This window comes from Naumovozyma castellii, chromosome 1, assembly GCF_000237345.1.
Source record: "Naumovozyma castellii chromosome 1, complete genome".
Lineage (NCBI taxonomy): Eukaryota > Fungi > Ascomycota > Saccharomycetes > Saccharomycetales > Saccharomycetaceae > Naumovozyma > Naumovozyma castellii.
This window is the reverse complement of record NC_016491.1, coordinates 74,092-86,311: the sequence shown is the minus strand read 5'-3', so window position 1 is coordinate 86,311 and position 12,220 is coordinate 74,092. Positions and strand designations below refer to the sequence as shown.

General features: G+C 38.5%; 5 protein-coding genes across 5 annotated transcripts; 2 read left to right on the top strand and 3 right to left on the bottom strand.

Annotated features, from left to right (window-relative positions):
* Nucleotides 1-1,409: 1,409 nt before the first annotated feature.
* On the bottom strand, nt 1,410-4,349 carry CAF120 (Caf120p; the record flags this gene model as incomplete). Its single annotated transcript, XM_003672955.1, has 1 exon — nt 1,410-4,349. The coding sequence occupies one exon, from the start codon at nt 4,347-4,349 to the stop codon at nt 1,410-1,412; it is 2,940 nt and encodes a 979-aa protein (XP_003673003.1).
* Nucleotides 4,350-4,568: 219 nt separating this feature from the next.
* On the bottom strand, nt 4,569-6,536 carry PRM1 (pheromone-regulated protein PRM1; the record flags this gene model as incomplete). Its single annotated transcript, XM_003672954.1, has 1 exon — nt 4,569-6,536. The coding sequence occupies one exon, from the start codon at nt 6,534-6,536 to the stop codon at nt 4,569-4,571; it is 1,968 nt and encodes a 655-aa protein (XP_003673002.1).
* Nucleotides 6,537-6,820: 284 nt separating this feature from the next.
* EMG1 (18S rRNA pseudouridine methyltransferase) lies at nt 6,821-7,579 on the bottom strand (the record flags this gene model as incomplete). Its single annotated transcript, XM_003672953.1, has 1 exon — nt 6,821-7,579. One exon carries the CDS (start codon nt 7,577-7,579, stop codon nt 6,821-6,823), a length of 759 nt encoding a protein of 252 aa, XP_003673001.1.
* A 218-nt stretch (nt 7,580-7,797) lies between these two features.
* On the top strand, nt 7,798-9,660 carry NCAS0A00490 (uncharacterized protein; the record flags this gene model as incomplete). Its single annotated transcript, XM_003672952.1, has 1 exon — nt 7,798-9,660. The coding sequence occupies one exon, from the start codon at nt 7,798-7,800 to the stop codon at nt 9,658-9,660; it is 1,863 nt and encodes a 620-aa protein (XP_003673000.1).
* A 348-nt stretch (nt 9,661-10,008) lies between these two features.
* On the top strand, nt 10,009-12,213 carry LCD1 (Lcd1p; the record flags this gene model as incomplete). Its single annotated transcript, XM_003672951.1, has 1 exon — nt 10,009-12,213. One exon carries the CDS (start codon nt 10,009-10,011, stop codon nt 12,211-12,213), a length of 2,205 nt encoding a protein of 734 aa, XP_003672999.1.
* Nucleotides 12,214-12,220: the final 7 nt, after the last annotated feature.

Genomic DNA, 12,220 nt, shown 5'->3' with positions numbered 1-12,220 from the left:
AATAATCAGAAATGATATTTCCTCTATCATTCTGATTGGAAAAAAAACTGAAGTATAGCCATCCATTTGCTTTTCCCCATTCTGGGTTCAAAGGTCTACGGAAAGTATTCGAGGCGATGCCTGGTTCGAACTTGCAGTATTTTTGTCCTAGTTCTTCTAAAAATGCATTTGGAGGTTGGTAAAGCACAACTACTTCGAATTTTGATTCACCTCTGGAAATGATGAGTTGTTCATTGTTCGCAGTTAATTATTATGTTCTTGCTATTTAGAAAAGTAGATCTTCGAAGCAAACAATCGAGGAATTGTGTGTTTATATACCATTGTTCCCCGAGAAAGCAGCCAATGAGACGTATCCCCATTGTCCGAGAAATTCTCCCCTAAAATTGCAAGGCGGCTAAACAACATAATTGTTAGTGTTATAACACAGTATCCATAACCGTTTGTTATAAGTCTTTTAATACGGGCAACCGTTGGTTGACCACCTTCGGAGGGACACGATCCGATCGATCACTTAGTATGCAACACTCTGTCATATGCTAACGTATATAAGCAACCATGTTGAGAAGTCTTTGACTGCTGGACCCTTTGGGTATATATTATTATTATTATTATTATTATATATAGACTTATCTAATAAACCAGGAATACTTTGAATTAAAGGATTACTCTTAACATATCTAACGTCAATATATCAGTTAAACACCAAGTTCAATCTCTTAGAAGGTTCTCATAACCTTTTTCGGTAAAATAAATCTATTCCTGTTCATTTTTTCCTGCAAGTCTTGTCCTCTTGAAAATTTAATCGAAAACTTTTCAAGTACAACGTCTACAATAATAAAACACAGTTACTTTATACTCTGCTTGTTCAGTTTCGAGAGAAAGTAAGCTTTGTGGTTGTTTTGTGACTTCATTTGCTATTGGTACAATTTGAGATTGCAAAACCTCAAATAGCCGCCCAACTCAGTCTGAATAGAAGGTTATAAAGTCAAAAACAACGTGGAAATAACATGTTGTAAATATTTATATATTATTCAACGTTACAGTAGTTGTTTATAGCTCTCGAAGCCTTACTGAATGGAAGTTTACTAGGTATTCATTATAGATCATCGATTATTATCCGAATGACGTAAACAAAAAATGGACGGCGCTGTGAAGAGAATAAAAAATTGGAAACCTGGTTTCTACAGCACTCGAGAAAACAGTTCGTTCACTATTGCTATGAAGTAAGATATAGAGACGACCTTCTGTGCCGTATCCTTTAAGAGCAAATTATAAGAAGGTTTGTAGAAATTGATTATAATTACATAGTCCTCATAAATGAGGAGGATAGATAATGTTACATCTAAATAAAATTAGAGAAAAAGTTTACTAAAAATGCATAGCTTGATGAACCGCTGATCACGTTCACCTTAATGAGAATAAGGATTATTATTTGATTGACTTGGAGGCATAAATTGAGAAAATCCTCCTCCACCTGGTTTGGTTGGTTTGATATTATTAGAGGGGACGGGAGGTGGATACGCCTGGTTTTGGTTTGGTGGCGGTCTATTACCATGTGGAAAGGCTGGTGGGTAGCCAGGGGAACGAAGTGCTTGATGAGGTGCTTGTGAAGGAGGTGGTCCACGATATTGCCCCATTGGTCTTTGTTGCATCTGTGGCCCATTTGGCATATATTGTGGGTGTTGTTGGTATGGATTATGCATGGCTGGTGGGATCCTTTTCCCTTGTGGATTATAAGGAGACTGCTTCCCATAATTGTTGTAAGGTCCATTTTGATGAGGTGGTAATTTTGGTAAATTAGATGGATGATGTTGTTGTTGTTGCTGTGGAGGTGGCATCCCTCTATTAGGATAGTTCGGTGCCATTGAATTTGGAGAGAAACCGTTAGGTGGCCTCTGATGTAATTTTGATCCAGGGTGAGAAGGTACATTTATTTGCTGAGGGGTTGGTTCTTGACTTGGCCTGGTCCTATATGGGTTACCCATTTCAACCTGTAACTGTTGTGGTTTCGGTTGTGCCGGCCCTTGAGCTGGCTGTTGTCTGAAACCAGAATTATTTGCAGGGGGAAGTCGAATTCTTTGCACTTGGTCAACTGGAGTGACTGGAGTTTGATGTGTAGGCTTTGATGTATTCGTGCCGTATGCATCCTCAGGATATGGACGGCGGATATTTTTTGACGAGTTATTTTCAACATTTGAATGGGAGTTCATTTGTGGTTGGCGTCTTGCTGCTGTGGTTGCTGCTGAATTCTTGTAAAGTTGTTCAGACTGAAGTAATTGATCTTGTTCCATGAAATCTGGATCAAAAACATTCGTATCATTATTATCCATAATTGTCTTTCCCGAGAAATCACCATTTAAGTTCAAGTCTTTTAGTAAGTCTTCGCCAGACCCCAACACATCAATATCTGCAAGATCCTTAGAAATATCATCAACAGGCACCGAGTTCTGCTTTCGTGGCGAGATTTGTCTTGCCCGATGTGAAAATGGATTAGTTTTTTCCTCTGTTTTATTATGACGTTTATCTTTAGTTACACTTGAACTCATTCCAAATGGTTCCGTAGAATAATCAGTATACAGATCAAATAAATCAGATGTTCCTGTGTTATGCCTAGAAAGATCACTCTTCTTCTTGGGACTTGTTTTTCTGTAAGGATTCGTCGATGGATCATCGAATTTCTCAAAATTGGAATCCACAATATTAAGTTTCATACCCGCAGGAATATTTCTCGTTGTCTCTGGTTGTCCCAATGGTGATGAAGCCCTAGGAACATTTTCTTTCAGCCTGTTTGTATTGGTATGATACAAAGGAGCCGACCCCAAAGTATTATCAATCTTACTGTTATTTTCTTGTTCATTTGGTGTAATTTGCCTTCTCAACATTGGATTTGATATATTCCTTTCTGTCGTTACAGCTAATCTTTCATTACTACCAGGATTACTCCTCATAGCCTGTCTACTGTGATTTAAAAGTGGAGACATGATCGGACTACTTGGACCATCGAACAATTCAGATGAACCTATGACTGGTGACATTACCGACATGGTTAAGTCGCTGGTGGAACCACATCCACTATAACCAGATGTCAATTTACGCTGTAGCAATCCTCGTATTTGTTCTCTCCATTCATAATTTGTCCAATACATGCTAGAAGATGAATTTACCATCGGATATAAATCCTCCACATTCAAGTAATATATGCATGGTAATACCGGTAATGCAAAAAGCAGGGATTCAGGATCATCCTTATTGGCAGTAAGACGTTTGGGCCGACCATATAATTTAAATGCATTCATTGCTGGAATTAAGAATCTAATGATAGTGTCATACCCTGGAACTGCATTATGTTTCTCAGGCATGATAAATAAGCTTGATTCTTGAGGTTCTTCCTTCTTCCCCATGGTAATTGAACCTTCCAATTTAATAATAGTAGATTCATCAATTAATCTTGGAGACGACGGATACACTGCATAAATTGCTCTTGCACCAGTGACTGTAGTCATGGAATTAGCCTTCTTAATTTTCTTATCATTTTCATAAAAATTGATCTCACCTAGTTGCATTTTGCCTTTTTTCTCTTTCCCTGTTCCTTGAGAAATGACTGCATAACAACGTTTCCATGGCATCCCCGGCCCAAATCTTACACTAACCCAATCTTCATATTTAAACTTGGTATCAGCCAACAAAATCTTAATATCTCCCAATCGGGACCCCCGACTAGAGATAAATGCACCTGTGTAAGCCTCCTGTAAAGACGTACATTCAAACACACTTAACCTAATAGCGGCGTTCCATTGATTAAAGGATTCCTTATTACTGTATTGCAGAAAATACCTGTTCTTCAAAGTTGTAGACACTACAAGCACATTATCCAATCTTTGGTTTGATTCAGTGACAACATTATCCTGTGAATCTAACGTCTTTAATATCGCATCTGTGAAGTTAATATACGTGGGCTTAGAGGCTAACTGTTTCAATTTGTATTCGGAAATATGATGCTGCGGACCTCCTGCCAATTCCTTAGCATCCCATAAGGCTAACTGCGTACCGATGAGGACACCATATACTTCCTTCCATTTTCTCTCAGCGGGGGTCCCATCATTCTTCAGGTCCTCCAGAACTAGCAGGACACCATCGTGATACCTTCTATGAACCTGACTGGAGAGTAATGTAACGATCGGGACCAACTCAGGGGATAATGGGTCTGTACCGTCCTGATCTGGCGTCACCGGCGATGGCATTGCATTCTTGGAGGAGGAGGACGATGATTTGGGACTCGGGAAGGAGGTAGCACTGATATTCTTGGGCGAGTTCCCGGGAGACTTGCTACTGGAAAAGATTCGTCTCATTGCGTGTGTGCAGTGGGTTGCTTAGAGTGTGCTAATGAGTACAATTGTAGAATATGTATACGTAGAATGAAGTTATAAAAGTAGGTCTATGTAGTTAGAGCAAATGCTCTGAAACAATGGGCAGAGAGGTTGAGGGAGCCAGCAAACGACTCAGCGAAAATCATTTGAGGCGCGTTCGTGTTTTCGTTTGGCTAATTTAGGTAGATGACATTTCCTGTTTTATTTCTCGCATCGAAGAATAAGGAAGGCCACAGGCAACTGGATGGCCCAGATGGCGATGAGCACCAGGGAGATGATCAGCTCTTGCATCGCTATGTGGTGGTACAGATCAAGTATCTTGCTCAGGGCTTTCTTCATGTCCTGAGTAAGCTCGGCCATGGCGCTGTTGAGACCACTGGATGTGGTTGAATTGCTGCTCTGTTGAACTTGTCGCTGTAGGGTCTCTTGCAATTCGGTACCATTGATCCTAGGGATAGATATCTGGGCCTTATCATGGACCCACGTGAGTCCCTTTTCGATGGCGTACAGTTTGTTCTCGATGACGCACATTACTACGGTCTTCATCGGGTTGTAAAGCAATGTCCCATTGAAGATGTCACCTAATGTGTCGTCTATACCGTCAATCATCGTGGTCACAGTGTTGTTTAAAGAAACCGTCGTCGTGTCAATCCATCCAAATATTTGCTTGTTCATGGAACTTTCTGTGTAGTTAATGTAGTCATTCGTTTGGACCCCCCATGTATTAAGATCTTGAACCATGGTGTCCGTAATGGAACTGTTCAATAATGACTTGGAAAGGGAATTTGTCCCACTTGTGGAATTTATACGATGCTTGAGCACAGCCAAGAGAATAAATTGAAATATACACATGATCAAGGCCAATAGCCCAATGCCCAAGACACAGAGAGCTCTCTCAGAAGTGATATAAGCGACCACCCATTCTATCCTTTTGCGTTCTGTCGGTGAAATGCTTGTCCTTCCTAAGGTGACTAGCTTGGTAACGTATGAACTAATCCTGGTATTCCAAGATTGGAAACAATATTGATAGCTTGCAATAACGTCATATTGTTCCATCTCCCCATAACTCTTTTCTTTAAATGGATTCTGATATTCAGTGTCCACATCATCGTCAGTTGTACTGGTAACATACAAATTGTTACTTGGATTTCTTATTAAATATTGTTCTTGCATTTCACTTAAACGTGTCCATAACCTATATTCGTTCCATGCCACTGGGACCAACATTGCAATGGCACCCACAATCATCAGAACAATTAATATTGTTGTAGTAATCTTCAATCCTTCAGTGAGAAACTTGTAAGATTCCTTGATTAATGGTTTATTAGAAGAACAAATTCCTGTCCCATTGGAAATATCTACTAGCGGTGGAACATAAAGCATGGATTTATTTCCAAGTAGACTCGTTGTATTTATTGTTTTAATCTCTTTTCTCACTTGATCAAATGGTTCAGAAACCAATTGTTTGGTCATATTTTTAACTTTATCAAACGTGGGCGTATTAGCTGAGAGTTCTTCCAACTTGTCATTTATGGAGGATGGGATATATAAATTTCTTAATGCAGAGATGGTTAAATTTATTTGCTTGACATTATCGGTAGGATCACTGTCATCATCGTCATCATCCGTGAAAAAATCTTCAATCTTGGAGGCAGCCGATATTATCTTGTTAATAATTTTAGAAAGACCATCCAACCCATCATCTAGATCGTTAGCTACTGTGGAGACTGTGGAATTCATAGCGCTTAGCAGTTTTTCCGTAGTATTTGTAGCAACTTCGACAGTGCCATGAATGGCACTCACTGCCAAACAAGCGTATGTACCCAAATAGAGGTCGATCATAAATGTGATCACTTCTTCACTGGCATAGACCAACAAGTTCAAAGTCTCCAAGGTGGCTTTCATGGTTCCCTCCAATGATTTATCAATTAAATAATTACCCATGACACCAAGGTAATGCGGTGTGTCATCCGACATTTTCGAGTAAATGGTATCAATCCTTTGACAGTTTGAAAGAACGTATGTTTCTGAGGTGTTGATGGCACCCTGGATGGATTTGGAGAAGAAGAAAAACTTGAACATGACCAGAAGAATCATTAATGTATATTTGTTAATCCATATTTGTGAAAGTCTATCACCTAACTGTAGGTATGATGTTAGTGGCGCCATTACTTGTACTGGTGAGCAATGGCCTTCTCCAAAATCCTCTCCCCTGTGGAGACAGTGGTAGTTCCCCTTCTCTTATAAAGGAACTGTTCAGCACTGAGATCTCATCTACATTGTCAAACACACTTGAAACAGTGACGCGTTTTGTGTGGCGCGTTGACATTTCACTGTACAACGTTTCCGATGCGTTTTATATTATAACGTTGAGTTAGTCTATCGATTGAATAATGGACTCTTTGTATATATGTATATATATAGACTTATAAGTACAAATGGCGTGCTCACTCTCACAAAATACCCCAGGCATCTTCCGCACCATGACAGAACTTCGAACATGCCACCGATGCAGATAATGGATAATTGGATAACCCAATTTTCTCATCGACCCATTCATCAGCAAAATTATCTTTACCTCTTGCCATAGCACCCACAAATAGACAAATACTCTCGTCATCGTCTAATTTGGCGATATAATCCTGTACTCGGACCACTGGAGCATCGAATGATAAGGTCACTTTACGACACTTCGTAGGTAAATGATCAGTAATTGGGTTCTTGATAACCTTCAACAACTTCTCCTCGGAATTCACAGATCTAATGGATAATTTATGTAACAACTGAACCATCAACCCGGAAAATCTCTTAAACGTTCTAGGTATACGTACAGTAGGGTTCACTTCAATAAGAATGCCTCGGCTGGTTTGGATGTAAACTTGTAATTTCCCGGCCTTGTTGATGGGGGAGTCCAATAATGTCAATAGACATTGATGAGTAATGTCAGGTCTGGCCTCACTGATATCTCTCCCCATCCTTTTCAATATACCTTGGTGATCATCACAATTCAAAAGAGCGTATTTGTCCTCCCCTGCATGCGAAGAAGATATCTTATGTGACTCCAGGGAAGCCATGGCCAAAACAACAATGACTCTTTGCGTAATCTTATCCTTTGATGTTAATGTAGCTGGCGTTTGAGGCACTAATGAGGCTGGCAGCGCCTTTTCTTCACCATTTCTCATGGCATCTCTGACTCTAGAATCTTCAACCATATTTCCCTTGCTTTTCTCTATACCTTTTCCTTACACTTCTCTCATCCACATACAATTTACTGCAAGCCAGCTCTTCTCATCTCTTCTAAATTTTTCACTAAATTTTTCAATTTTAAAAATATCGTCTCGCACGTGGAAAATTTGTACTCGAGATGAATAAGGTGATTCAAAACGTCGATAATTGACTTATCTCTCTTCCTATATAGCTTCCAGAGAGAATGAGCAACGTCAGCATGTCTTCCCAAGAGTTGAAGGAACTAGGAAACAAAACCTATAAGGAAAAAGGTTACGAACAAGCTGTCCACTATTTCACAAGTGCGCTGTCACAACCATCCACTAATAAGCATATCTTGTACTCAAATAGAGCCGCTGCTCATATTGGTTTGAAACACTATGCTGAAGCATTAGAAGATGGGAAAAATTGTGTCGAGTTGGCCCCCAATTGGGATAAGGGATATTCCAGAGTAGGAGTTGCATATTTGGGTTTGCAGAAACTGGATGAAGCAGAGGAAAACTTTAAGAAGGCCCTACAATTGAATGAGCAGAACGTTCATGCTAAGAAGGAATTAGCTTACGTGAAGTACCTACAAATTCAACGTAAGAAAGCGGCCCAGAAACCTAAAACCGCTGAACCAAAGAAGAAGACACCTGAACCAAAGAAAAAAACCAGAAAGTCAAAAAAGAAAACTTCTGAACAGGAGAACAAGCCATTTGTGACAAAAATAAACGCCTCACCACCAAAGGAACATGGTATTTATACATATACTTTGGAGGACTTGTTCACACGTCCAAATATTCTTGAAGAATTGGATTCTGACCCTTCCACAAAGGAAATGATGACGGATCCAGTTCTCAGAAATAAGATTGCGAACTACAATGAGAGTTCGAGTGCTTTCAATGATGATGATCCACGAATGGCGATTATTATGCAAACTCTTGGTAAACTCAGCTTGAAGGAGAGAAAAGCTAATGGTGAAGCTCCTGAAATGTCCTTCACAGAACCAGATATGAATGAGGACATAAGGAAACATGTCAGATCTCAAATGAAGGAAAAAAGCCAGCAAAAACTATCACCTGAAGAGACTGAGAAAAAAAGACGTGCTGACGAAGAAAAAAGAATCGGTAATGACTTGTATAAGAAGCGCAATTTCAAAGAGGCTATTATCCATTACACAAAGGCATGGAATACTTTCCAAGATATTACTTATTTAAATAATATTGGGGCAGCCCAATTTGAAAGAGGTGATTATGGTAACGTTCTCAAGTCCTTGGGCCAAGCTGTCTTCTTTGCCGAACACACTAATCCTGAACCTCAAGTGTTGGCAAAGTCATATATTCGTATGGGTAATGCCTATCATAGAATATGGGATCATGAGCATGCAATCACCGCTTATGAATATGGATTAATGCTAAATGGTAATGAGGAGCATAAAAAGAAATTGGCAAGCCTACGTGTTGAATTTGAAAAGGTAAAGAAGGGGGAATTTATAGATCTACAGAAGTTTGAAGAAGCTCGTATTGAAGGGAAGCAACATTTTCTTAACAGAGAATATTTTAAAGCTATGAAGTGCTACACCGAAATGATAAAAACCAATCCTACCAGCCCCGTTGGTTGGTGCAATAGAGCTGCAGTCTTCGAAAAATTATTGACTTGTCCACAGGTGATCGATGATTGTGATAAAGCAATCAGCGTTGATCCGTCATATATAAAGGCGTATGTCAGAAAGGGATTTGCCCAAATTACTGAAAGAGATTTGGATGAAGCCCTGGAGACATGGGAGAGCGGGGATGCGGCCAATAAGAAGTACCATGGTAATGAGAAGAACGAACTGCTAGAATCGCTCCATAGTAAAGTCTTATTTGAAATTCACAGGCCAAAAAGACAGGGGACTAGGGAAGAGATTAGGGCTAAGGCGATGCAAGTTCCTGAAGTGGTCGAGGCTCTTAATGACCCAGTTTTAAAAGATCTTCTAATGCAAAGCCAAACAAATCCTTCTGCTTTGGAAGAACACATGGATAATGCAGACATCATGAATAAGATGCAGACCTTGATGAGACATGGTGTGATTGGAGATTGGTAGAACCCTTTTTTTAGGATCACTGTAACTTATTCTAATAAAAATCAGTACTTTACCTAATATGTACATTAATTTATAAACTATCTTTGTTTGAACAAAACGCGGATAAGAGATTCCAACTTTCAAGTTAGTCACTCTTTCATGACTTTCATTCTAAGGAACGTAACATTATATTTTTTTTTCTGACACGAAAAATACATGGCATTAACATTACCACTATTCTGGCTATGTAAACATTTCAGATTAACTTTCTCAAAGGAAAGCTAAGGTTAAAAGGAAATTTCAGTTTAAGTGAGAAGGGCTCTATGACCACACTGTCAAACTTTAAGAGTTCATTATATAACATTAGCAATGAGTGACGATGATGCGTTTTCTTCTTCCGATGACGATGATCTAATCTTTGAATTAAGCACTAGACCACCAAAGTTTACACAGGCCCCAGAATCTATACCACAAGACTCTATCAGAGAACCAGAATCTTTACAAACACAGAATGATGTGCAATATAGGAAGGGTACCCAATTAAATACTACTCAAGACAATACTGAAATACCGAAATTACATGCTGAATTAAATAAGGCGCAAGGTGAGGCTAGTATCCTTCGAGATAAATTGACTTTATTGAACCAAGAACGAGACAAAGAATTAGCTGCTCAATTGAAAAGAACTAATGAATTAAAACAGAGTCATGTTGACGAATTGGAGAAACTAAAGCATGAATTACAAACCTTAGAAGATGAGAAAAAGTTTTACTTGATGGGGAATAGAGCTAAGACAATCACAAGAACGAGCACTAATCAAGTTGCTGCAGAGAAGACACCTGGTGCCGGCAACTATGTATCGCAGTCTCCCGTTCCATCTCCTAAGCGAAGAAGACTAGAAAATGTACAACCGAAGAAATCTTACGTCCCAATAAATCATAATAGAGTCATTAATGATGAGACTGCTTCATTATTGGAACTAATAATGACACATAGGTTACTTGGTAGTACTTTACCAACGATTCAAATATTATACCAAATAAAATTTCAATATATTGAAAGTTTCCAGTTCAAAAACTTCAATATTAAGAAAGGGGAATCTATTGGTAGATCATTAAATCAATTGTTGTTAAGTTTTGAAAAGAGTATGAATTTGGATAAATTTATAGATACATCGTTGGAAAACATAGCTGTATTAATCAAAGAGATATCATTTCATGAAAAAGAGCCCAAATTGGCTGTTCCATTTCTTGTTGCAATCATGTACCAGTTAATTATCTTCAGACCCAGTGCTGTGTACACATCTATCTTAAAAGACATCTTTTTTTTCACAAGCGATCTAATAAAGACATATAACCATGTTCTCAAGCAACCACTGCGAGAATCGCCCATTGATGCTAACTTAGGCTCAAGAATATTCCAGTATGATTTAATTGATTTCCTAGTAATATGCTATTCGTTTGATTTACTGGAAACCACAATACAGTTCTTACATCTAGAAAATCAACTGAAAGGTTTCATTGATGTCAAAGTTTTGAAATCTTTAGAAGAAACTTGTTCATTAGCATTGTCCATCTCATACAAACCAGTCACAAACGTAATATTCAATATGGTTGGAATATTGAGTACATTATCGAGTATTTTGGTGATGGAATCCAACCCAGATGAGCCGACAGAGACCAAACTAATAGATTCTGTGTGGTGGAAAAATCGTGTCACCAGTTTATACCAACTCTTATCCAAAGAGGTAAACAACCAAGATCTTTATAATGAAGAAGATGTTTCTTCATTTTATATTTCAAAATATCACGATTGTTATGGTCTCGTTAGAAGTTTTGGGAATAATACAATTGGTCCTTTCATCTCGAAGTTAATATACGAGGATAGATTACAAGGGATTCCTCGAGTGATCTCCAAAGATGATATTATAACGCCCGATTGTAATGAAGTTGATTTTAACATGGAGCGATGGTTTTTGCTATTAAAAGGTGATATCTTGACCATATTGGAGAATTTATTAATAGTGTATCCTGAGGACAATTTAATTGTTAATGGTGAAATGTTAATCCAATTAACTATGCTAATGTCAAAGGAACAAGACGGAATGATTGTACGACATGTGGGACAAGAATCAATGAATATAGGACTGCGGTGTGCCATCGTGGACCATATTCTTTCTCTAATTTATAAATTATGGATTAATCATCGCTCGCTATTGGGCCAAGAACAAGTGAAAGGAATTGAAACTGAGCTTGTAATGTCACTCTGGAGAGTATTAGTTTCACAAGTTCATGACGTAGAAAGGTCATCTGATAATATGACAGGACACAGGCAGCTTGTTGACAAATTACATGAATTAAAGATTAAGGATGAAGTTGATTACTTTGATGATGCATTGGAAACAGTCCCATCATATATTGAAGAAGACATGCGAAGAGATTTAGACCAGAGATGCCTGAGGATAATGCAAGTTGGATATAGTGAGATAAGTAAAGAGATGGCCAGGAATATCCTTGAATCTGAATTCTTAAGTTTGGAAAATATAGATTCATTATATGCATCTATGGGTATGTAAAACTAGT